This window comes from Oxyura jamaicensis, chromosome 3, assembly GCF_011077185.1.
Source record: "Oxyura jamaicensis isolate SHBP4307 breed ruddy duck chromosome 3, BPBGC_Ojam_1.0, whole genome shotgun sequence".
Lineage (NCBI taxonomy): Eukaryota > Metazoa > Chordata > Aves > Anseriformes > Anatidae > Oxyura > Oxyura jamaicensis.
Window position 1 is genome coordinate 72,970,179 of NC_048895.1, and position 22,137 is coordinate 72,992,315.

At 38.5% G+C, this 22,137-nt stretch overlaps 1 protein-coding gene and 1 long non-coding RNA gene across 2 annotated transcripts in view; both read left to right on the plus strand.

Moving 5' to 3' along the window:
- PREP (prolyl endopeptidase) overlaps positions 1–22,137 on the plus strand; it is a 104,407-nt gene that overhangs the window by 57,889 nt on the left and 24,381 nt on the right. The window contains exons 9-10 of the mRNA XM_035321267.1: positions 3,574–3,771; positions 9,178–9,281. Of these exons, the coding sequence (XP_035177158.1) occupies positions 3,574–3,771; positions 9,178–9,281 (302 nt within the window). The remainder of the gene's footprint in view (positions 1–3,573; positions 3,772–9,177; positions 9,282–22,137) is intronic.
- LOC118164021 lies at positions 9,291–13,603 on the plus strand. Its single transcript, XR_004749304.1, has 3 exons — positions 9,291–11,532; positions 11,626–12,910; positions 12,946–13,603. It is a non-coding gene; the product is annotated as an uncharacterized LOC118164021 (long non-coding RNA).

Below are 22,137 nucleotides of genomic sequence, written 5' to 3' on the forward strand. Positions count from 1 at the left end.
AGGTGGTTATTTCTGCCTATTGTCTGTAAAGGGAGCCCACAGCAATGATGTCAGCCTTAACTTCTAGACATGTGAAGCTGGATGCACACATTCTTAAAAGCTTCGAGGAAGTGCAGAGGCATGCAGGATGATGCTTTTCTCAAAGCACAAGCAAAACCAGGGAAGCTGACTAGCAAAACAAACTCAAGGGTATTTGCAGTTCTCAGTGCTGATCATGGGAGTAACAGACTCAGCTTGCAGTCAAAAATAGCTCTTGTTAATAATTTAGTGTTGTTTTTGCTTGCCATGTATATAAATGTTGGTTCTTAAGGTGCATTTTTTTTATTTCTACTATTTTGTCAGCTTTAATTGTTTACTTATGTTTTAATTTGCACATTTCTAGGTAGATTCCCTTACTCTTAAGTTTTGGAGGCAGTTAGCAAGGCACCAAGCCAGTTCTAACATTGGTATGCTAAAGAAGCTGTGTTCCTAAATCTCAGAGACAATTTAAAAAACATTTCCTGTTGTCTTCTCATCTGCTATTTTCACCATGCTGAAAGCATCCAATTTGTAAATGAAAGGGGTGGTGATGAAGTTAATATTGCTGCTTCCTAGGTAAGTTCCATAGAAGAAATCCTCACGTAAGCCAGCAGCCTTACCACTGAGCAAGTGAGTCATTTTTAAGAAAAGAGTAATATCTCTTGTACTTCAGCTTAATGAAAACATTCACTAAGCTGCAATGCTCTGTTAAATAATTATTGAGGAATTAGGGTTCGTCACAATTTAATTTTAAAATAAAGGCTGCCTGAACGGTATTTTTGCTGAAACAGAGCTACATATTATATACATTTGAGCTAGATCTGACAGCATCTCAATCCATTTCGTGAAATTTTATCAGGAAATTTCCAGTGTAAAACTGGACATTTTAGTCACAGACATTACTGATAATACTAACAAGTTCACAAGAGCAGGATCTTACGGCGCGATGTTACTGTAAGGATGTTATTTTTTTAATTCAGATTTTTATTAATAAAGCAGTTATACGTGTGACTGTTGGCAGATTTGTGCAACGACAACGTAATGAATATTTGAAATGACTGCATATTCTCCTTGTGTGTACAGCCAGGAATGGTTCTATATTTCAAAATCTGTAATTGGATATAACAAAGTTGTGGAGTTTATTCTCTTCTCCAGTCTCACTTAAGAGGTTTAAGTCACTCCAGAGCAAAAATTACACAGCAATTAAATTTATAGACAATCTTATGTTGTGCTGTATGTTATTATTTCAGATCATGGCTGAAATTTCAATTAGTGTTGTACTCTGGGGCTTGGGCTCAAAAATTTACAGATTTAGGCTACAAGCTCACGAGGGAGTTGAAAGCCTAGGAAAAATAAAAAAGTAATTTCATTGGTGGTCTTTTGGGAGTATTGTTTTTCACAAATTCATATGGCTAGAAAGTCAGAATAGTTAAATTTTGCTGGTTCTTCAGGAACAAGCTGAAAGGAAAGTAGACTCCCTGGACCTATTAGGATTTGAAGGTCTTCAAACTCTTGGGGATCATGACGGACCTGAACTATATATAAAAGCAGAGACTGTTCAAGATGCTGTTCTTTGCAGAGTAATGAGTTTTGACCTACAATTCAGAAAGAGCTTGTTATCCTTGAAGGAAAGGGCACAGGATATGTCTTTGTTCTGAAACCTGAATGCTCGAGGACGCTTTTAATAAGGCTGTGGTCAGTACAACTCTGTGAACATAAATCACTTGGTTTTATAAGGCTTTGAGAAAAATTGAAAGAACTGTTAAAATGTGAATAATATAAAATAGTATAAGACAGAAAATGAGCCATTTTTTTCTTGCTTCTGTTTTATTTTCTTTTCTTCCCGTGTTGGTATTTTAAACTCCCCACCTCGCAGTGCTGCTTTGACACTGCAGTGTGCTCCAGTCAGTCCTGCCTCATTTTTCTTGCATCTTTTTTTGGTTTTGCTTCCAGTAGATAAGACATTATCTAATGCTGGTACCCTGTCTATGATTTGGGTCTCCAGTCACACTTGTCAGGGCAAAAGTAGCATATATGTGGTTGGAAGAAGGCAATAACCACAGCCTCACCTTGTGCTACAAACAAAAAAATACAAAAAGTCCCTCCTTCCATCCTTTTTTTGTTCTGGACTCTTAACCTTATTTGTATTTTGCCTTATTTGTATTTGATTTGCAAATTAATGAGAAGAATTTGAAATACTTTATTACAAAGTAGGGTAACCAGTTTCTTAAATGGCAGAAAGGCTAGGAGGGAGGAAGAGGTTTCAATCTCTCTCCTGTGTGCATGAGTAAATAGGTAAGTGTCATGCCATATTAAGCATCTAAATCCAGTGGTTCAGGGGACAGGAAAGATGAGGTGACAAGGTATAGTCTGGGAGAACTGAAGACCCTAAGAATTCATACACCTAACAAGATAGAAAGATGGAGACTGAAGTGAAATGATCAGGAGAATTGCAGGAAGTCTTGTGGAAACTGCCTGGCCAAACTTTTGTTTTTACCTTAGCTTGGATTTTCCAAAGTAGAATTAAAAAAAAAAAAAAAGGCATTCCATGAAAAAGTTCCTATTTCTGTGGTTTGTTTTTTTTTCTGTAATTCTTTTGGGGGAAAAAACAGCATATGAAAAGTTTGGTGCAGTAGCAGCCCTTGTTCCTGCGCAGCTGCACTTCTGAGGGTCCACAGCCCTGCAGGGGCTCAGGACCATCAGGAGAGGCATAAAGGAAAGGAAGTTCTGCAGTGCCATTTGTTCCTGGGTCTATATGCCAGGCTGAGGTCACTCTACTATTTCCTGTCCCTCCAACTATATAGTCTCAAAAACGCTGTTTAAAAACATGAACTTCTTGAATATGCAGTTGTTGGTTTGGTGTCCTGTTTTAGGGTGTTGTTTGTTTTTTTGGGGGGTGGGGGGGGGGTCATCATTTTGTTTGGTTTTTAAAAACGGCATGTTTGAGGACATCACAGGGCTCACTCAGAACAGCCCTTTTTTTATACTGGGTAAAGCTTGATTACAAGAGTAGTCTTCTGAATACTGACAGTAAAAACAGGATGAATGGTAACCTCTAGGTTCCATACTTACTGTGCAGTACAGGATAATGTCTCTCTTTTGTTATTAATTTAGCCTAAGTCTAAATAATAATGATTTGAATTCTGCCAGCAATACTTATGGAAATACGTGAAAATTAAAACAGTTTTTTGGTGGTCATTTTGTTTGGTCTTTTTTCATTGAAATATATGATATTTAAGAACAATACAGATGCATAAATTCAAATTGCAGAAAATTCTGAGTTAAACAATTCTTTATACCTCTGTCTGCATAAACTTAAATCAACATGGTTAGTGCATGTCCAAAGAATGTCAGCTTTCACGTTTGGATTCATTTTTTTGGTTTCAGGAGGCAGGTGATTTTTAAAGCTTTTAAGAGCTGGTTGATGTCAGAAGGGTTGGTGCCTTTTTTTTTTTTTTTTTAGGTATGCTAAAGAATTTGGGTCAGCTCTTAACCTGATTTGTTTTCTTTTGTGCAATTTATCTGTATTTATTATGTCTTTGTTTTTCTGTGCAGAATGGGTTGCCTGTGTGAGGTCCAACTTCCTGGTTTTGTGCTACCTGCATGATGTGAAGAATGTCCTGCAGCTTCATGACCTAGCTACTGGTGCACATCTCAAGACTTTCCCACTAGAGGTTGGCAGTATTGTGGGATATAGCGGTCAAAAGAAGGATAGTGAAATATTCTATCAGTTTACTTCCTTTTTATCTCCAGGTAAGATGTTTTGTTCCCTTTTTGTTTTGTTTTCCCTTTTCCTGGGGACCTGCTTTCTGTTGTTTAGTATGTATTAGGTACATCGAACATGCAGGTAAAATTGCTTTCCCTCAACTTATGGGCAACCTGTGCGTTTCAGCATGTACCAGTGGAGAAGTCCGTGATCTATGAAGCCTAAATAATGTGCCGGCTAACATTTGAGATCTGTATTCAGAAATTACAAAAGACTGGCTTGTGCTAGAGATGAAGTTCTAGCATTCCCATTGCTTCATACAGCAAAATAAAAGTTTACAAATGCTGTTGCAGTGTATGCTTAGTGTGACTGCTGCCACAGAAGCACTTCTCACCTGAAAAAGCAAGTTAATTGTGCAGACAGTGAATCCTTTTTAAAGCTATTTAATGTCCCAAACCAAAGGTTCCTCTTTCTTCTTCCAGAAAATATATGTTAAATTGAACAACAACTTTAGTTGGATCTAAGGAAACTTACAAATTTCCCAATCTTGTCTATATCTTTGTTTCTTCTATTTGTTCTTCTTCTACTTGTTTAAGCTCCCACTAGCTTTAAGGATGGAAATTTGGGTTGCATCTTACTTATGGAAATGAACAACCAACTGGAAAGGACTTTTTCTAAAGACAATTTTGAGGCATATTTCTCACTGTATTACTGTATTTCATAGTTCATGTTTTCAGAGATTTTCACATAATTTCTATCATTTAAAGAGAAAAATAAGGGTGTGAAGAGGTCAAAGCAAAACTAATTAAAAGCTCAGTGTCTTCAAAACAGCATAATATAGCTAGATAGGTATTGTTTTGTTGAGGTTAATACATGTATTCTAATTACAGAGAGGGAAGGAGGAGAACTAAAGTCCATTGCAAATAGGAATGTATCCTGAAGGCCATCTTCATTGTCCGAGATAGCATTGACCTGTATTGAGAGTTTCCCTCATCAAAGCGATATTTGTTCCCCTAGTGTTACATTTTATTTTTCCGAAGTGGTGTCATTCTGCTCACTGAGTATAGAAATGTGTAGGTTTGGTGTGACTGTAATGAGAGGTTGCACCTAAGTACAGAGCAAAGCTTGCAATGTGGCTGTTGTCAATTGCAAGACAGAATCAACTTTATGTCTGTTGCACCATCCGTATTCAGAATCCAGTAGTTATGTTTGTGACTCTGGCATGTTTACAGATGTGCAAAACTTATATATAACCAAACCTTTGATTTCTTAACATTATGAAGAAATGCAAACAGATCAAGAACTTTCTTGGAAGGTAGAAGAACAACTAATATTAGTTAGTGGGAATTCAAATTGACTAAAAAATTCGAATTTTAACTCATACTTTGGTTATGAACTTGAAATAAATCAGGAGATAACATATAATGCAGGAATTGGAATTAACTAATAATAGTGAAAACTAAAATAAAGTTTTCTTGCAATGTTCCTTGTACTGTGTTTAGCAATAACAGTAAAAAAAAAAAAAAAAAAAAAAACAGTAAAAAAAAATTTAAAAGAACCTAAATGTTGTCGTACAAATTCTATGGTTTGATAAAAGACTAAGGTGAGTGTCTCATAATGACTTTTGAGTATTAATTTCAGTTTTCAGGTTTGAAGGTAATGCATCAGATGATTCATTTGACGTAGAGAAAACTTCACATAGGATCAGAGAGCATATGTCATGTCACTTAATTAAGACACTAGGACAGTTATGATTGTTGTCTCAGAAGTGCGTTATCTGAAGAAAATAAAATGCCTTGATCTTTTATGGAATCTGTTTTGTAAAATATTTCAAGAGAAAAGCAGCTTTATTTTTTTCCTTTTTCTCTTCAACTTGACATGGAGAAAGAATTGGGAAGCTTTTCTAGTTCTCATACATTAATACCAATATTAATGACAAAGCATTGGGTTAATACCTGTTTTTTTCCAAAATACCTGGGCGCTCACCCATTGGAATGGGTACACATCAGAGCTATAAGCTATGAAGAGGCATTTCTCTGGAGCAGATGAGGCAAAGCCAAAGTCTGTCAACACTTGGAAAGTTTTCAGTTTCAATTTTCTAGCTAAAATGATTGTTTCCTAGATTGGAGAAGAAACAGAATGCATCTACCACATCTTAGGACTGCTTAATAGGTGTGTTTTAGGATGTGCTGAATGACAGTCTTATTTGTCACTTCATTTTCAGAAGGACCAAAACCATGAAGAAAGTACGTTGTGCGTTGAGAGACACTGCAACAATGCTGTGTCATGAGGAATATTGCATAAAAATGGCATAGATGATAGTATAAAACAGTAATTAAGGGGATGATATTCATAAAAGCTTTAGCCTGGAAAGGCTTGTGAAGTATTGCTTGAATTATTGCTTGAATTGGGATTTAATGTGATCTTCATCACAATTTTGAAGAACATTAGTAAAAGTCACAAAAAATCTTCATCTGATAGCTTTGCGATGCCATTTATGCATGGCATCATTAGAGCATCCTTACTAGCTGTTCTTACAACACCTTCGTTTTGGGGCGCTGTAAGAATCCCCTTTGTACAATCCTATGAGGCAAGAGCTGCCCAAAGCATTTCATAGTACGTGTGTAGTAATAAATATTATAATAAATATTGCTGGATTCTGAAAAATGAAAGGACTTCCTACACAATTGTCAAGTTACAATCATGAAGTCAGTGTATGACAAGAAAAATGTATTTGCTTCTGGGTTTTGTTTTGTTTGTTTTATTATTATTATTATTATTATTATTATTATTATTGTTTTGTTTGTTTGCTTTTATTTTTTGCTCTGCCTCCCAGACAGTCAATAGCTTACAAAGGACAGGATTTGCATAGGGAGAGATGAGACAGGCTCCAGGATCTTTAGCCTCTTCCAGAGTTATCAGTAATCATGAATCATAAGATGATCAAAAATGTTCTTATAGCATCTGATGTATAGTTTTGCTCTGTCTCAGTAGTTAGAGCATCACAAAATGGCTGTACGCTAGTTTTGATAGATTTGGTGGTTTTGCTAAAGGATTGTGTCAAATTATCAAAATTATGTATCAAACGTAGCAGAAAAGAAGTGTGATGACTTTCCTATTATCATTTGCAAAACCAGAAATGTTTCCAGTTCCTTAAAAAAAAACACCTTTTGAACAGCACTCCGATCATTGCAATCAGGTGGAGAGGAGCTTGAGGACACTTTAACTCTTGCTTCATCCCAATTTGATGGTTTAGATAGTACACTTATTCACATCCCACTCTGTGGGACAGAAGTTGCCAGTCTTACAAGCCTATGCCATTCATCTTTTTAGTCTCTGCAGCTGCTAAACACATGGAGGGGAAGAGCCCCAAGATCTGCTTTAGCTCCTGGCTTGCCAGCCAGCTAGCAGCGGCTGCTCTCACTGATCGATTAGGCAGGTTTTTTTCTCCTTTTCCCCAAGTGCTTAGCACGTACAGAAAATTTGCCATAAAGTAGATTTGCTTTGTGTGGCAGAGGGACCTGGAATCTTAAAGAAAGAGGAAGGGAACAAATGGAGGTCAAATGCCTGGGAATAAGGAAAGGGTGAGGAGAGCAGACCAGGGAGGTAATTTTTAGGTAGGCGTGTGGAGATACATACAGATAGATATACTTTTTTAATTGCCTAAAACTTCTATTAGTAGAATAATCAGATGAAAGGTATAGGGCTGGTCATTGGTTAACCTAAATCTTCCTACATTTCTGCTAGAATGCAGTATTATTTGCACTTGCATAAAGTTAATGTTTTTTTCTAATGAGAAACAAATCTGACATACTGATGCTTAATACTTAAAATGAAATATTTGAAATAATGAATAAAGGACTTCTAAAACTTTAGATTTTGACACCATGAAAACTGTCTTTGCCATTCCCTGAAAACCACTGTTAGCTATTCTGCCTACTCCAGGCAGCAGTAAAACAACTGCCCTGCCTGTGACCAGCTGGTGTATTTTCCATTTTCACATCACTTTCTGGTTCCTTATACATAAGGGAAATGCTGCTTTAATGCCTATTTGTATCTGTCACCATGCATTAGTTAAGTTTGCTAGGCACTTTGTGACATATGAAATGAAGGAAAAGTATTCCTGGCAGATTAGAGTAGTCCTCCTCTTGATTCCCATATTGACCATTATGGAAAAAGGCTTTATCAGTTATTAGAAGTATTGCTTTTTGTCTGTGTTTCTGTGCCAATCTGTATCTTTGATTTTCCACAGTCCATAAAAATGATTTAATGAGGCAATTAACTTCTATCAGATGTGTCCTCACTATTTCATTTTTCAATATAATTTTTACAGCCGTAACCTCTGTAATACTTTCAGGAAAACAGAAGTAATTATCTAAAAGATCCACAATATAGCATTATTTCAATCAAGTCTTGTCCACCTTGGTTAATTTTATTACAGTGAGAATTTCTATAGAGGGCTTGTTGCCTTCAACTTTTAGTGTTCTTCTCCTTAATACACATTTAAAATTATGCAGAGACCATCTCGTTTAAAAGCAGAAAACCAGAATAATTAACATTGTGGATAGTTTTATATATCATATGTATCTGCACTGTATGCATGAATCGTAGGATTTTGTAGTATGTTAACTAGTGTCCAAACACAACGTTAGCCTGAGACCCTTTCCTAAAGGTCTTAGGCTGTATGGCACATGTTCAAGTGGTACCAGGATTGACAGAATTGGTGACTTGGTCTAAATACAAAATTACTCTTGGCCAATTACACATCTGTATAGTGTCTCAACTGCTACAGTCTCAGTGATTCTGCCTCTGTTGCAATCTGAAAAAGTACCTTAAAGCCTAGAAGTTTTGTGCTGCTCATAGAGAGAAATTTTCTCATGTGCACAATCATTTGGAAATCATAGGTGCAGCTCAAGCAAGTTGCCTTCAAGCCCTTAGGATCAGGATGTAAGATGTTGTAGACCCAAATTCTGTTCAGTCTCGTAGGTAACCTCTGCTACTCTGCCACAATTTCAAGGGGATGCCCAGCTCTTTCCATTACCTAGGGTTCTGTTTGAATTGTAATTTAAAAACACTGTATTATAGAGAGAAAAATGTTGATTTGAATAAAATTCTTGGTGTATTTATTCTCATGCTCATGGCTATGGAAGAGATGTTTTAAAGTACTATGTAACTTCATGAAAACTATTTTCTTTTTCAGTTTAACCCACTTTGAATACTGACTTGTATGGGCAGCCAGAATTATTCTGTCTATGGAAAGCCTTTGCAGCCCTCTTAGATGAAGTGCATATATGTATATGTTAATGTATATCAACTGAAATAAAATACCAGGAGCTATTGTTTTTCACCCTGCTGAGTTACCTTTGCCATTCGTTACTCCATCCCAGTGCCTAAACCAGCATCCTTTTAATGATGCCCATACACTAAGCTGACAAAGCTGCACTCTGTTATAGGTATTATTTATCACTGTGATCTGACCAAAGAGGAACTGGAGCCAAGAGTTTTCCGCGAGGTGACTGTGAAAGGATTTGATCCTTCAGTTTACCAGACAATTCAGGTAATAAATGTGACTCTTTCTGTCTTCTTTTAATCACTTACATGAGAGTTTAATAAAACTGTGCTTCACTGAGGGTGGGAGTGCTTTTATTAGCTGCTGGATTGCAGGTCTGTGTGGGAAGCGTAGTGCACTGAAGGCACTGCATTAAGTTTTGTTAGAGATTTGAAGATGATACTACAAGTAACCAAGCAGGCTTAATCCTCAGTTGTCTACTCTTACAAGGCACTGTGTTCTATAATCTTTTATTGTGTTATGGTATTCTTTGATATTTGTTTTAACATCAGGCTATTTCTTTTACATATGTTTTTTTATTTCTTCCAGCAGGGCAACTTGCCATGTCTCCAGTAAGGGTGTAATAGGGCAAGGTTTAAGAGACAGTGAAGAAATAGAAGAAAGCTGAATAGCTGTTCTTCTTCCCAGCACTTCCACAGTATGCCAGAGCCCACAGTGGGAAGTAGCAATAATAGATAAAACCCTCTCTCTTCCCACCATTCTTACATAAAAATAGTGATGGTTTTTGCCGTAGATTCCTACTGTGGAACTCTAAGACACGAAGAAGACATGGGGAGGAAAGAAGGAAATGCATTGATTCATTCAGAGCTAGCATCAAATATGTGAAGTCTGACATAGAAGTATGAAATGTCTTAACCATGAAGGTTTGGGACAAAAGCAGGAAAATACCTAGTGATGTGAACAGAAAAATCCCTTTCATTCATGTTATATAAGAATTTCCTCCTCTGTCCACCTTTCCAAGAAGTGGCGTAGTATATTGTGTTTGTTAGTGTATCAGTGCAGTTACACTTGAAACGCTTCACTTTGATGTCCATAAAAGCAGGATTAGACCCTTTGCTTGCAGTGCTGGCACAACTAGAACAAGGAACAAAAGATAAGAGTAATTTAAAATACATGCATACGTATATGTAAGTAAATTCCCAGTGTAGAACACCTTGAAGCAATTACTGTACAGGTCTAACATCTTTTGATATTAAAAGTTTAAATGATTTTGGACAGGGATCTTTTCTATCTGCCTGCTACCACAGGGACCATGGGATGTTGCTGCAGTACTTAGTAGGAGTAGGTTAGCACTGCATTAATTCTGTTTTAACTGTTTCCTAATGTTGTAATGATTCATTGGGTCTCCAGGAATAAAGAATTAAAAGGTAAATGTAGCTGTCCTGTGTCGTTTGACAACAAACATGCCTGCTGCCTTTTGGAAGGGAAAGGTTTCATGGGTGCCTTATAAAACTATCAAAGGATCACATTTCTTAAAAGACTTTTTGCTTTGATAAAACAAAGGCGTCTGGATTTAAAAGTTTACATCAAAATGATGTATGTGGATGGTCAACAAACCATTTCTCCATGGGGTGAGATGAGTGAGGTCTTTCCTTGCAAGGTCTAGTGCCATTCAGTTAATTTCACAGCAATCTAGAGAATAAAATCTCTGATGAAGTATTTGGCGTCAACAAAGATTGGTAGGTAGCAATAACAAGGACAACAGCTTACTGATTTATAATTATGTAAACTTTTACTAAGTGGTCCCATTATGACAATCTGTCACTCAGTGTATATATGCCAAGTGAAGGTAAGATATCTGGACACCAGAGAGAGATTTATTGCACTTCACAATCTGAAATCATGTGCGTTGTGTCAGTTGTTACCCAGAGGTCTCTTTACAATCTCTGGAAAGCCATAAGCTACATCTATAATAATAAGCAGCATGGCATAACAGGAGCAGATCTTTAGAGTGAAACTGCTTGTGCTGAGGGTCCAGGGCCCATTTTTGTGAGTTTTTCTTAAGACTAGCGTTAGACCTGTCTTATGAATTGATTGAAGTGCTTCTGGTGTACTCATGCAATGTATCTGCTATTTGAGTTTCATCCAGAAGGAATCCAGTCTGCATGCATTGAAACCTCTCTACTGTGTGAACCAAAACACGAGAAGAGTGGTGGGGAGACTTACTTAAAACCACACTTGTGTTGAACTGAAATGTTATGGTAGGTTCACAAAATAGTCTCTAAAGGCTCAGAGTGGTATCTCAGTTGAGTAACATAGAGACTTCATTGGAGGCGCCTGTTTCTCACGTGTAAGACTTAGCTAAGTTTAAGGCTTATAAAGTTAAGTGAAATTACCCCTATGAAAACATCAAGCTATGGATGAGATGCAACAGGCTTGAGGAAAATGCACAGCTCTTTGTAGACATGTGCTTTGGGCTCATAACAAATATTGCGGCTATAAAGATTATGTAAAATGTGTGTTTCAATTAACAAGTGATCTTGTGACTAAGCACAGCTTTGGTAAGCCCCTGATAAGATACTCTACCCTGGACTTTAAAAAAGATACGGAGCTTCTAGAGAGCACTCATAAAAAATGTTAAAGAATTAGAATACAGTCATTACATTATGAGGTGTGGCATATTTAATTCCTGCAAATTATAGAACACTGGGGAGGTGGTTTAGTTACTTAACATGTAAGATTTTGCAACTAAGTCAGAGTGGAATAGAGGATTTTTATTTCTATGGACAAAGGTATAAGAACCAATGCCTGAAAGCAGAATTTAAATATACCTAGTATGGAAAAAGGTGAAATTACCTGGTATAGATAGTATAGCTAAGATATATAGATGTCTATCTTATAGATAGAGAATATATCTTATAGATGTATTGATTATATATCTTATAGAGTATATGTCTTACAGATGTATAGAAATAGTACAGTTAACCAACAGTGTGACACTGTGGCTTGGAATCTTTGAAAGGAGATTAGGTATTTTTCTTAATTTCTTATTTCTAATTTTGCCCCTGCCACATACACAGGGCAGACTCTGTAAAAGCAGAAAGACAGCAGTGTGTGTGCCTAAGGCTGTTGTAAACAACCCCATCTGTTTGTCTGTGCATCTGCAGACAGAAGTAAGAGTTTTGCAGATGACAGTTTGCTGAAAATGTACTCACAGAGAGTGTGTTTCACTCAGATTCATGACAGAGGCTGCCACAGAGTAACTTCAGGGCATAGTGAGCTGAAAAAGAGAAAGAAAAGAGCATTCTCTTTAGGAAGAACTTGGTACAATAATAATACTGCCATCAAACTCAAGGATAATAATGGAACACAAATACCCTTATAATTAAAAAAAGGATTTAGAAAGGGTTGCAATAAACTAGAAATAATGCATTTTTTCTAGCAAATCACGTTTAATGAAATAAATGTCTGGAAAAATAAAATCTCGTTTTACATTTAAATCAGTTACATGCTAAATTAGGGTAAAGCAGAGTAGTAATACACCTTATTTCAAGGAGGAAGCATTCTGTGCTATGCCCTTGGAAACCTTTACTCTGCGAATCACTAGCAGAGGTTCACTGCTAAGTTGTGACAAGGTAAAGTCAGTATTATTGTTTCTAGTTTTCTCTTTATTCCTTCTCAGTGCCAGCTCTAGGTAAACGTGACATGTGCAGTTACGCTGGGATCTGTGTTCATAAAGAGCACTCTTGGATCACCGCCCTTTCTGTTTTGCCTTTTATCAACACATGATCTCAGGGTGGCAACATCTTGGAAATTAGTTTCCCATATCGTTCGGATCCATGGGGAACTTTCAAATGAGCCATGGAGGAGGCTGTTTGTCAAGGCCAGAGCTGGAAGTAGAAGTACCTGGTACTACATCATAGTAACCCAGCCTGATAGTTCTGCACGCTTCGGCCAGACCCCAGTCCTCATCCCGTTTGTGGGGTCCCAGGTGGTTTGATGGTCTTTCTGCTAAATTGGTGTTGGAAGAGGGAAAGAGAGGTGGTAGCTCATCAAAGCATTTTATACATGACTCTCAGCCTTGCATAGCCATTTCAAAACTCAGGCAACAGTTCAGGGAATTGTGAAAGAAGTTCAAAATTAAGAATAAAAGGAAAATGATGAAGATAAGCAAAGATTGTTAATTACAGAAGAATAAACAAAACTGTGGTATGTATGTATTTCAGATTTTTAATCTCCATACGAATTATTAAAGTAGTAAAGGAAACTGTTGGCCCTATCGGAGTCATGCCCTTAATGAAAGGCAGGTCCCCTGCAAAGGTTTTTCCTTTATCCTCATATACCTGAAGAACTATCCATTAAGTTTAGCAATCTCCCTAGTTTTGTTTGTGTGGCATATATGAAATTTTAATGAGTTATTGTTCTTTAGCAGTCTTTGAACATGACTGAGTTAAGAAGACTTGAACTGAAGTTGTAAGGTGTCATAGTGGTGGAGGTGTCATTGTAAAGTGGAGAGTGACTTTTTACACAGGCAAATGGAGACAGGACAAGGGGGAATGGTTTTAAACTTAAGAGAGATTTAGATCAGATGTTAGGAGGAAATTCTTTACTATGAAAATGGTTAAATACTGGCACAGGCTGCCCAGAGAAGCTGTGGATGCCCCATCCCTGGAGGTGCTCAAGGCCAGGCTGGATGGGGCTTTGGGCAGCCTGGTCTGGTGGGAGGTGTCCCTGCCCATGGCAGGGGGTTGGACCTGGATGGGCTTTAAGGCCCCTTCCAACCCAAAACATTCCATGATTCTGTGTATAAAATCTGAGTTATGGCAGCTGGAAAATGCCACAGTGCCTTTTTTTTTTTTTTTTTTTTTTTTTTTGGTCTTTTGGATCCATTTTAAAGTGTTTCACAGACTCCTTGCAGTCTGTGAAAGTATGGACCAGCAGTAAAGTTTACTACAGTATGTAAATTTATGGCAGAGCAGCTGCTTTGTAGTACCTGAGGTTACATTACTACTCTTTGGCAGTCCAAAGAAGAAATTAGCCAACTCATCTTGTACCGAAGGGAGAGCTGTTTCACCATGCCTGACATTTACCCCAGGGTATGAACGTGCCCACGCGTTGTTGGCTCTGTGGGCCACACTGCAAGTACTTAGTCTAACTTACCTTGAGACCTTCGTTAAGGATCAGGCTGTGTGAAATGCTTGTTCACACATCAAAATTGTATCCTGACTGTGTTTGTTAAATGACATTAAGTAGCGTTAATAACTTTTTTCTACCAGATGCTTCCCGAAATTTGTCTTTTCTTTCCTGAATGCTTTCATCCGTCACCGTGACAGACTTTTTCAGGAAGTAGCTGAAATCCATGGGTGGGTTTTATGGGAGAGGAGAAACACTCCTGCAGGAGCTTACAAAGGGCAGTTGACTTTAGCAGTTCACTGCATAAATAACTGCTGCTTTAAATAAAAGGCCTTTATTTTTACAAACAAAGCACATATGTGCCTCTCCATATTAACACCTCGCTGTGACACCTAGGCGTGGATAAGCAGTGCTCTGTCCTGGCTCAGAATTCACCTACTTTTGGCTGATATGTGTGATTGTCAGCATTGAAACTGCAACAATTGAAATGTTGTTTGGCTCCATTTGCCATTCTTTGAATACCTTCCAGTACTACCCTTAAAATAGTTTGAGATGAACCAAAAATAGTTGTTGCTATTGACAGATGCACTTTAGATTAGGTCTTGCTGAAGAACTGTGAAATTTGTAGTACTACTTAGTTTGGTTTGAAAGCAGTTGGTGGTTAGGACAAGTCTTTAAAAGGGTATGTGTTTTCTTGTGGCTGGGATGAATCATTTCCTCTTTTGCAAAAATCATTTCTATAGGTGAAGTGATTTTCATAAAAAGTTTGTACTGTTGCTCCTCCTTTCACCCCCATCTTCAACCCCTTGAAGCGCTGATCTCAAGTTATGAGTCACTGGTGGGGAAAATTAACCTCCAGTCATTCTAATTCCTGGTGGAACTTTACACCCTACAGTTTGGCACAGTTGTTAATCTCTGCTTCAGGAAAATAAAACACCGGGAAGATGAGTCAGGCTTGAGGTTGATTGGCAGAGCAGTGGGAGAAACTTGTGCACAGCACCTGCCCACGCTATTCCTGGATCTTGCCCTCGCTGTTCGTGTCATTCCATGAGCATTAAATGCACTCATTGAAATAAAGGGTAAGAGAAGAGACGGCAGCAGAAGAAAGCAGTGTCCTATGAAAGCTGTAGTAAGCTCAGCCTGCTTAGCAATATAAGAGCTGACATTATTGCTGCTCTTTCAGTGTTGATAGAGAGATGGTTTTAGTATTGTTTCTGTCTCTTGTCTAATAGGTATGAAGAGTTCAATGGAGTTTGGAAAGATATTCAGTAGTTCTGTCACCTGTGTTAAGAAAAAGCATTTCCCTAGCAGAGAAGGGCATGCACTTTTTACAGTGAATCTATGCAGAGACAATTCTTCTTATGGTTGATAGTCGGCTGAATATGAGCCAGCGGTGTGCTCAGGTGGCCAAGAAGGCCAACAGCATCCTGGCCTGTATAAGAAACAGTGTGGCCAGCAGGGCCAGGGAGGTGATTGTCCCCCTGTACTCGGCTCTGGTGAGGCCGCACCTCGAGTACTGTGTTCAGTTTTGGGCCCCTCTCTACAAGAAGGACATGGAGGTGCTCGAGCGAGTCCAGAGAAGGGCTACAAAGCTGGTGAGGGGCCTGGAGAACAAGTCTTACGAGGAGCGGCTGAGGGAGCTGGGCTTGTTCAGCCTGGAGAAAAGGAGGCTCAGGGGTGACCTTATCGCTCTCTACAGGTACCTGAAAGGAGGCTGTAGCGAGGTGGGGGTTGGTCTGTTCTCCCACGTGCCTGGTGACAGGACGAGGGGGAATGGGCTAAAGTTGCGCCAGGGGAGGTTTAGGTTGGATGTTAGGAAGAACTTCTTTACCGAAAGGGTTGTTAGACACTGGAACGGGCTGCCCAGGGAGGTGGTGGAGTCACCATCCCTGGAGGTCTTTAAAAGACATTTAGATGTAGAGCTTAGGGATATGGTTTAGTGGGGACTGTTAGTGTTAGGTCAGAGGTTGGACTTGATGATCTTGAGGTCTCTTCCAACCTAGAAAATTCTGTGATTCCATTTGTTTGGGGGGGGGCGGGGGGGGGGGGAGTTGTTTTGGCATCCTTTTCCATTGCCTCCCGAGAACTGATTGATTTTTGAGGATCTGGACATTCTTGTTTTTAACAATATTTGGAATTTGCCTCCTGCCTTGATCTCATGGGATGCGGTGGGGGAATAGAGTTAATACTTGGGGGAAACAAGTTGCTTATTGTTGCTTGTTTGGATTTTATTTCCTTGTGGTTTCATGTTGCAGTGGGGAAGAAAATGAAGTAATACTGTGGTGGAGGAGGGAATGTGAAGAAGCACATCGGTTTTAATGCTTGCCACAGCGTAGCAGGTACCTGCCCTCTTCCAGGAAGAAAAGGAGCTTTGAGCTGCTTCTCTTTCTATCAGGATTCCCAGGAAGAAGGCTCAAGTCTTCAGCTCTGAGCTCTGCCAGTGTCTTGGTAATAGCTGTGGTTTTGGCACCAAGGCAACAGTCTGGAGGACATCAACACAATCACAGTGACAACTGTGGCAGTACTGGCAGTATGCCTGTGTGAATTTAGCTTCTTACACCCTTGGCAAGTGATTGTTACAAACACCACTTTAATCTGCCATTACCTTTTCTAATTCCAAGTCAGTGAAGAAACACTACCTGAAAACAGTCTTCTAGCTTTTAGGCTCTGTATTTCTTTAAAGCCAGGAGATCGTATATTAAAAAATTATTCATATTTGCAGCTGTAGTGCACTCCATTTAAGGTGAAAATTGTCAGTATGAAGGATAGTATGTCTAGAAGAGCATCAAGTGAAGGATTTCCCATAATGACCTTGCATGCTCTTGAACTTTGAAGTCCTTTTGCCTAAGTAGAGGAGTAGTGGTTCACTCTACACCCAGTATATTTAAGCAGCTCCATCCAGTGCACTTCAGAAAATTCACACCAGTAATTCTGGTGAAGCATAATATTCCCTAAGTGTCTGGAGGTGTAGGAGGAGTAGGAACCAGGTATCCCTATTCCAAGTAAGAGGATGAATTGACAGGAGACTGCATTGCTTTCTTCACAAATCCAGTTCAAATCTCAATTTAAATGTCCAAGGTCACTCTATCCCCTTCTTACATACCACAGAGGACTGCTGAACAGTTTAGGATGTTGGGAGCTTTAGTTCAGCAGAATCCAGAACAATGGAAATGTGGTTTGGGATGGAGGAATACAGAACTGCTCTTAGGAAGAATTAGCACTATACCAGACCATGGGGGGGAGGGGGGGGGGGAATAATACTAAAATACCATTCTCCTTCTTCATTTGGATCATCTTATAGGCTTTGTGATTCACTATTTCCAAACTTTTTAATATGAGATTGTTTCTTTTTCTGCTAAATGTGCAGGGACTTGAAGAACTTCTTTAAAATAGTTAGTCTGTAGAACGTTCATATTCAAAGCATTATAAAAGTGTTAATTTGTTTTAAGTATACAAGAGAAGTGATTGCTTAGTAGCTTAACTAACATTCGTTTCAGAACATTCTTCTTATGCCTTATTCAGTAGAACTTTTGATTGAACTTGCAGTGGTTTGTTTTCAACTTTTCTAATGAATAGAGATGTTAGCTGGCTTGCTTGATCCTGAGCTGCATGCTGTGCTCCATTTCTTTCTCAGAATTTCTTAAAACACAAGGTGGAATAACATGGATTAAAACGGAGTTATAATCATTGATTCTAGTGTACATAATCCGTTTTTAAATACAGGAGCTTTAAACAAATGTAAGGGAACTTAAAGGATTGTTTTACAGCCTCCCATGTCTTAAATTACTGCATCGTTATTGGTGAATAAAACAGTTTAGATTTCTCTGGTAAATGGCTAAATACATTTTGCCATCAAGAAAAAAAATATTGAAAAGATTGTTTACTTAAAAGAACATGTCTGTTTAAGCCCTCAGGTAGGTAGATTCTTTGCCAATGTAGGGAAATTACAGTCGGAATGCTGTTGCAGGGAAAATGCTTATTTCTTGTCATCTTTGTAAACAAATCACTGAAGATTTTTCCCTTCGCTTTTTTCCAGCTTTCATATTCACTGCTGTGATTGATCTCACCTCTAGTAATTAACCATGAACACATTACTATTTTAATTAACTTCCTTACAAGATAAGAAAGAATTCTCTTTAATGATTCTCAGTGGGTATATTCTCTCAACTTTTATTCTCCCCTTTGTATAAGTGTATCAGTGTTATTTCTCAAAGGTGGTGAGTATTATAAACTTCATTTTACAGGAGCAGAAGCATTCAGAATGAGACTTGTCGGTGGTTACACACTGATGAGGTGTTGCACTAGGGATATGTTTGGGTACGGTCTGCTATTCTAATGGCAGTGGTTCACTGCTACTGTTTTTGCTGATCCTGAAAGCTGGCCTTTCGGATCTGGTTAGAAAACTGTTTTTAGTCTTAAACAACAGTTCAGAGAACTTTAACACGAATTAAAAACAACAACAGAAAACAACTCCCAGTATCTCCAACAGTATTATATCATGACAAAAAAACAATCTGTTGATCACTGTAGTATTTGTGTGTCTTGTATAGTGCAGATTGAACAGGCATGTTTCATAGTGGTAGAGAATCAAACACACAGGATACTTCAACAGAAAAAATGTTCCAAACCTTGTTTGTGTTTCTTCAGTTGTTGTCCAGATCCAAGTAGTCATAAAAATGGAAAATTATACCACACTAGGGACTGCATGTATAGTCCTCCCCTGAAAGAAAGTAGTGGTAACTACCAGTTTTCTTTTCTCTGTCCCTGTCTTGGGGCTAAATGTTGAACATTGCTGACGTGCCAGCATTGTTCATAACAAGAGTGCTCCTCTGCAAGTGTGGGATCTTTTTTTTTTTTTTTAAATCCATCATGCCCACCCAGTACTTTGCCTTACTGAGCCTACCCAGTAGGGTGTTAAATGGTGATGATAGTGCTACACTGAAGACAGATCTCTCTGGGACTACCATTACTGGTTTTATTCACTTAGCTGGCAGAAGGTCATTAAATGATTGCAGTTGTCAGTCCTCACTAATGTGGGCGAGTATTCATGCCATTGATCTAGCAGGGAAATACACTGAGTTCCATTATTAGGCCACTGAGGCAGGCAGACTCTGTAGAGGGCTGCTGGCAAGTTAAATACTTTTTTTTTTTTTTTTAAGTGTTGTGCTAGTAGTGTCATGTAGGTCTGTTGAATAGTCATTGGGTTTCCAAAGAAGAGGACTCCTATTTAACAAGTTGTATGGACAGGTATTTATCTGTTTCTGCCACAGGATGATTTTGAAATTGGAGCATATTTGCTGAACACTGGTAATTGTAGTAGTTTACTTGTTAGGGAAGCCCATGATACTTGTGAATAAAATATTAAGCACTCCATTTTTATAGGTGTCTATGCAACTGCAAAATAAGCATAGGGATGTTTTATAACATTACAATTTTCATTTAATTATTTAAAAGACTCTCTGAAATGTAGCTAATACAAATTTTCAGTGCTGTTGGTGGATTTTTGAACTTCTATTCTCACCAGCTCTTCCTGAAGCTATTGTATCATCGCTTGTGAAAGGCAGAAGGTAGACACTTACTCTCTTTCAATCCCCTTGTGTTCTCCATTTCTATTCTAGTTCTGAAGGCTCACTTCTTGAAATCATATAAAATGTTAGTAAAAATTACCTCAAAAATAATTGAATTAGTTGAGGTCCAAGAGGTAAGATACTGGCTTTTCCTGCAAGAGCCAGCTGTTACTGCCTGGCAGGTGATATTGCAGCTGTGAAGAGAAAAACCTGTGGCAGAGCTGCTGTAATAACTGATGGACATTAAAACAGGGAAAGAGAAGAAACTGCAGTCCCTGAAAGTATCATGGCACGTGGTAGCAACACGGTTATATACCCATGTACTGGAGCTAACCATTGTGGCTTCCAAGGCTAGTGTGCTGGTATCTGTGGCAGGTGACTTCTGCCTGTACCATTACAGGCTGGCTTTTATCTACTTTTGGATAAAAAACTTAATATTCCCTAGACAATCTGTCCCAATGTCTCACTGTGTGTATTGTTAAAAAGCTTCTGTTACCGGGAAACGAGGTGTCCACCAGTAGGTCTCACCTAAATTCCCTTGCTACACTTGGAATGCATTGCTTTTCATCCCTCACAGACATGGAAGACAGGCAATTTTCTTCCTAGTTACTTCCTAGCAAACTTCTTTGTATTTAGAGACTGTCACCATGTGTCCCTTCATTTTTTTTCTTTAGACTAGAAAAAACCTGCAGACTGTTCAGTTTTTCTAGTGGATTGTATTCTGGGCCTCCTATCGCTCTTACCACTCTTCTTCCTTTTCCCTAGAATCTCTTTAAATGGCCAGCACATGATGTGCCATGTTTTGAATTGAACCGCCATACTGTAGCTGAGGCTTTGTAAATGTTGAATACAGCAGAAAGGATCGCTTCATATGTCATACTCATATTGCAGGTGAGACTTGTGCTGATGTGTGTGGGTAGAGGGTTTTCTCTCTTCTCTCAAAAATCAGTTTGCTCAGGTTCAGTTTGGCGTGTTCGAATATTTCCAGGACACTTCTCTGAATTAATTTTTGTCAGTTGTTCCTCACCCTATAGGTCTGAGCATAATGTGTTGAATTTCTGGCCTTATTGGATTGTATTTTACTTTTTCATGTAGTTTTGTCTTAGGTTTGTTTCTCCATCCAAAAAGCACTCCCTTGTGCCCTCTTTGGTGCAGTCTTGGTGCTTTCTGTTAGCAGTGAAGCTTCCCCACAGTTCCGTATTCCGTTTAGATACCTCACAGTGAATGAATCTCTTTCTGAATGATGTCCCTGCAGGCTGCCGAGGAACTGGGGTGTTTTCAGAACAGAAATTGCTCTGGCAGAGCTAGGTTTATGTTTCAGGGCTCCAGGCCTCTAAGTACACACAAGTTAGTAGCTAGCTTATGCAGTCATATACTAAGCTTGACATGATGCAACTGATGCAAAGACATTTAACATAGTACAGCAGCCTACAGGGAACAAAGCAGGAGGTTATTGCTTCTTTATCTACTTGTATTATTGTAGCACTTTGGAGGTTTAGTCATGGACCGTGTTTAGCAGCATGCTGAAGAGTTACACAAACATAGGCCATAGCAGGGCCCTTACCAACCACAGCTTGAAAGCGAGGCAGAGCAATAAAATGTGTCTGGAAGATTAATATGCTAGCTATGTATTAACTACATAGAGGTGTCAAAAATTATAATCAGTGATATCTAAAAGCAATGAAAAATGCCCATAAACTTTATATATATATATATTGCAACAACCTGATAGAGTTCTACTTGTGCTTTTCACCTAGGCCCGAAGCTGCGTGGTGGATTAAGGTGGTGGTTGTTGTTAATTAACATTCATCACCATGGTAGAAGACGGATGGATAGAGTTGAGTGGTGAATATTAATAGTAAATAGCAATTTCAAATGTTGGAGAGATCTTAAATAGACGTGCTTCAAACAGTGTAACTAAGTTGTTCATAACCTGGGAGTCCTCTGGAAAGTTTTGTGACTACTGCTCAAAGCAGACTTGGCAATTGAAAGGAAAAAGGGAAGCAAATACTAGCATATTTGTAAACTGAAGTGACGACTCTTGCTTCCACTGTGAATGTGATTACCTTAGTAAAGGATGCAATTCAAGTAAGATGGCCATATAATATTTATGAGCAGTTCAGTTGTGCTGAGAAAACAATTCTTACTAAATAGAAGTGAGAGGTTTTTGGAGAACCTCTTCAGGGTTTATCTTCTGTCAGTGTTTTCTTTGGCAGAGATCAAAATGGCACCATCAAGCCTCTTAATATTATGTTATTGTTGCTAGACTCTTTCAACAATATAGTCTTCATTTATTTTTTTACTAAGCACAGAAGAAATTTGCACTTACAGGTAAGGCTTCTTTGTCAATACTGTGGGTTTTTTTTTCTTCAATCTAAAGAGGTCTAGTGGTTGATTTTCTTCCTTAAATTCTCATTTACTAG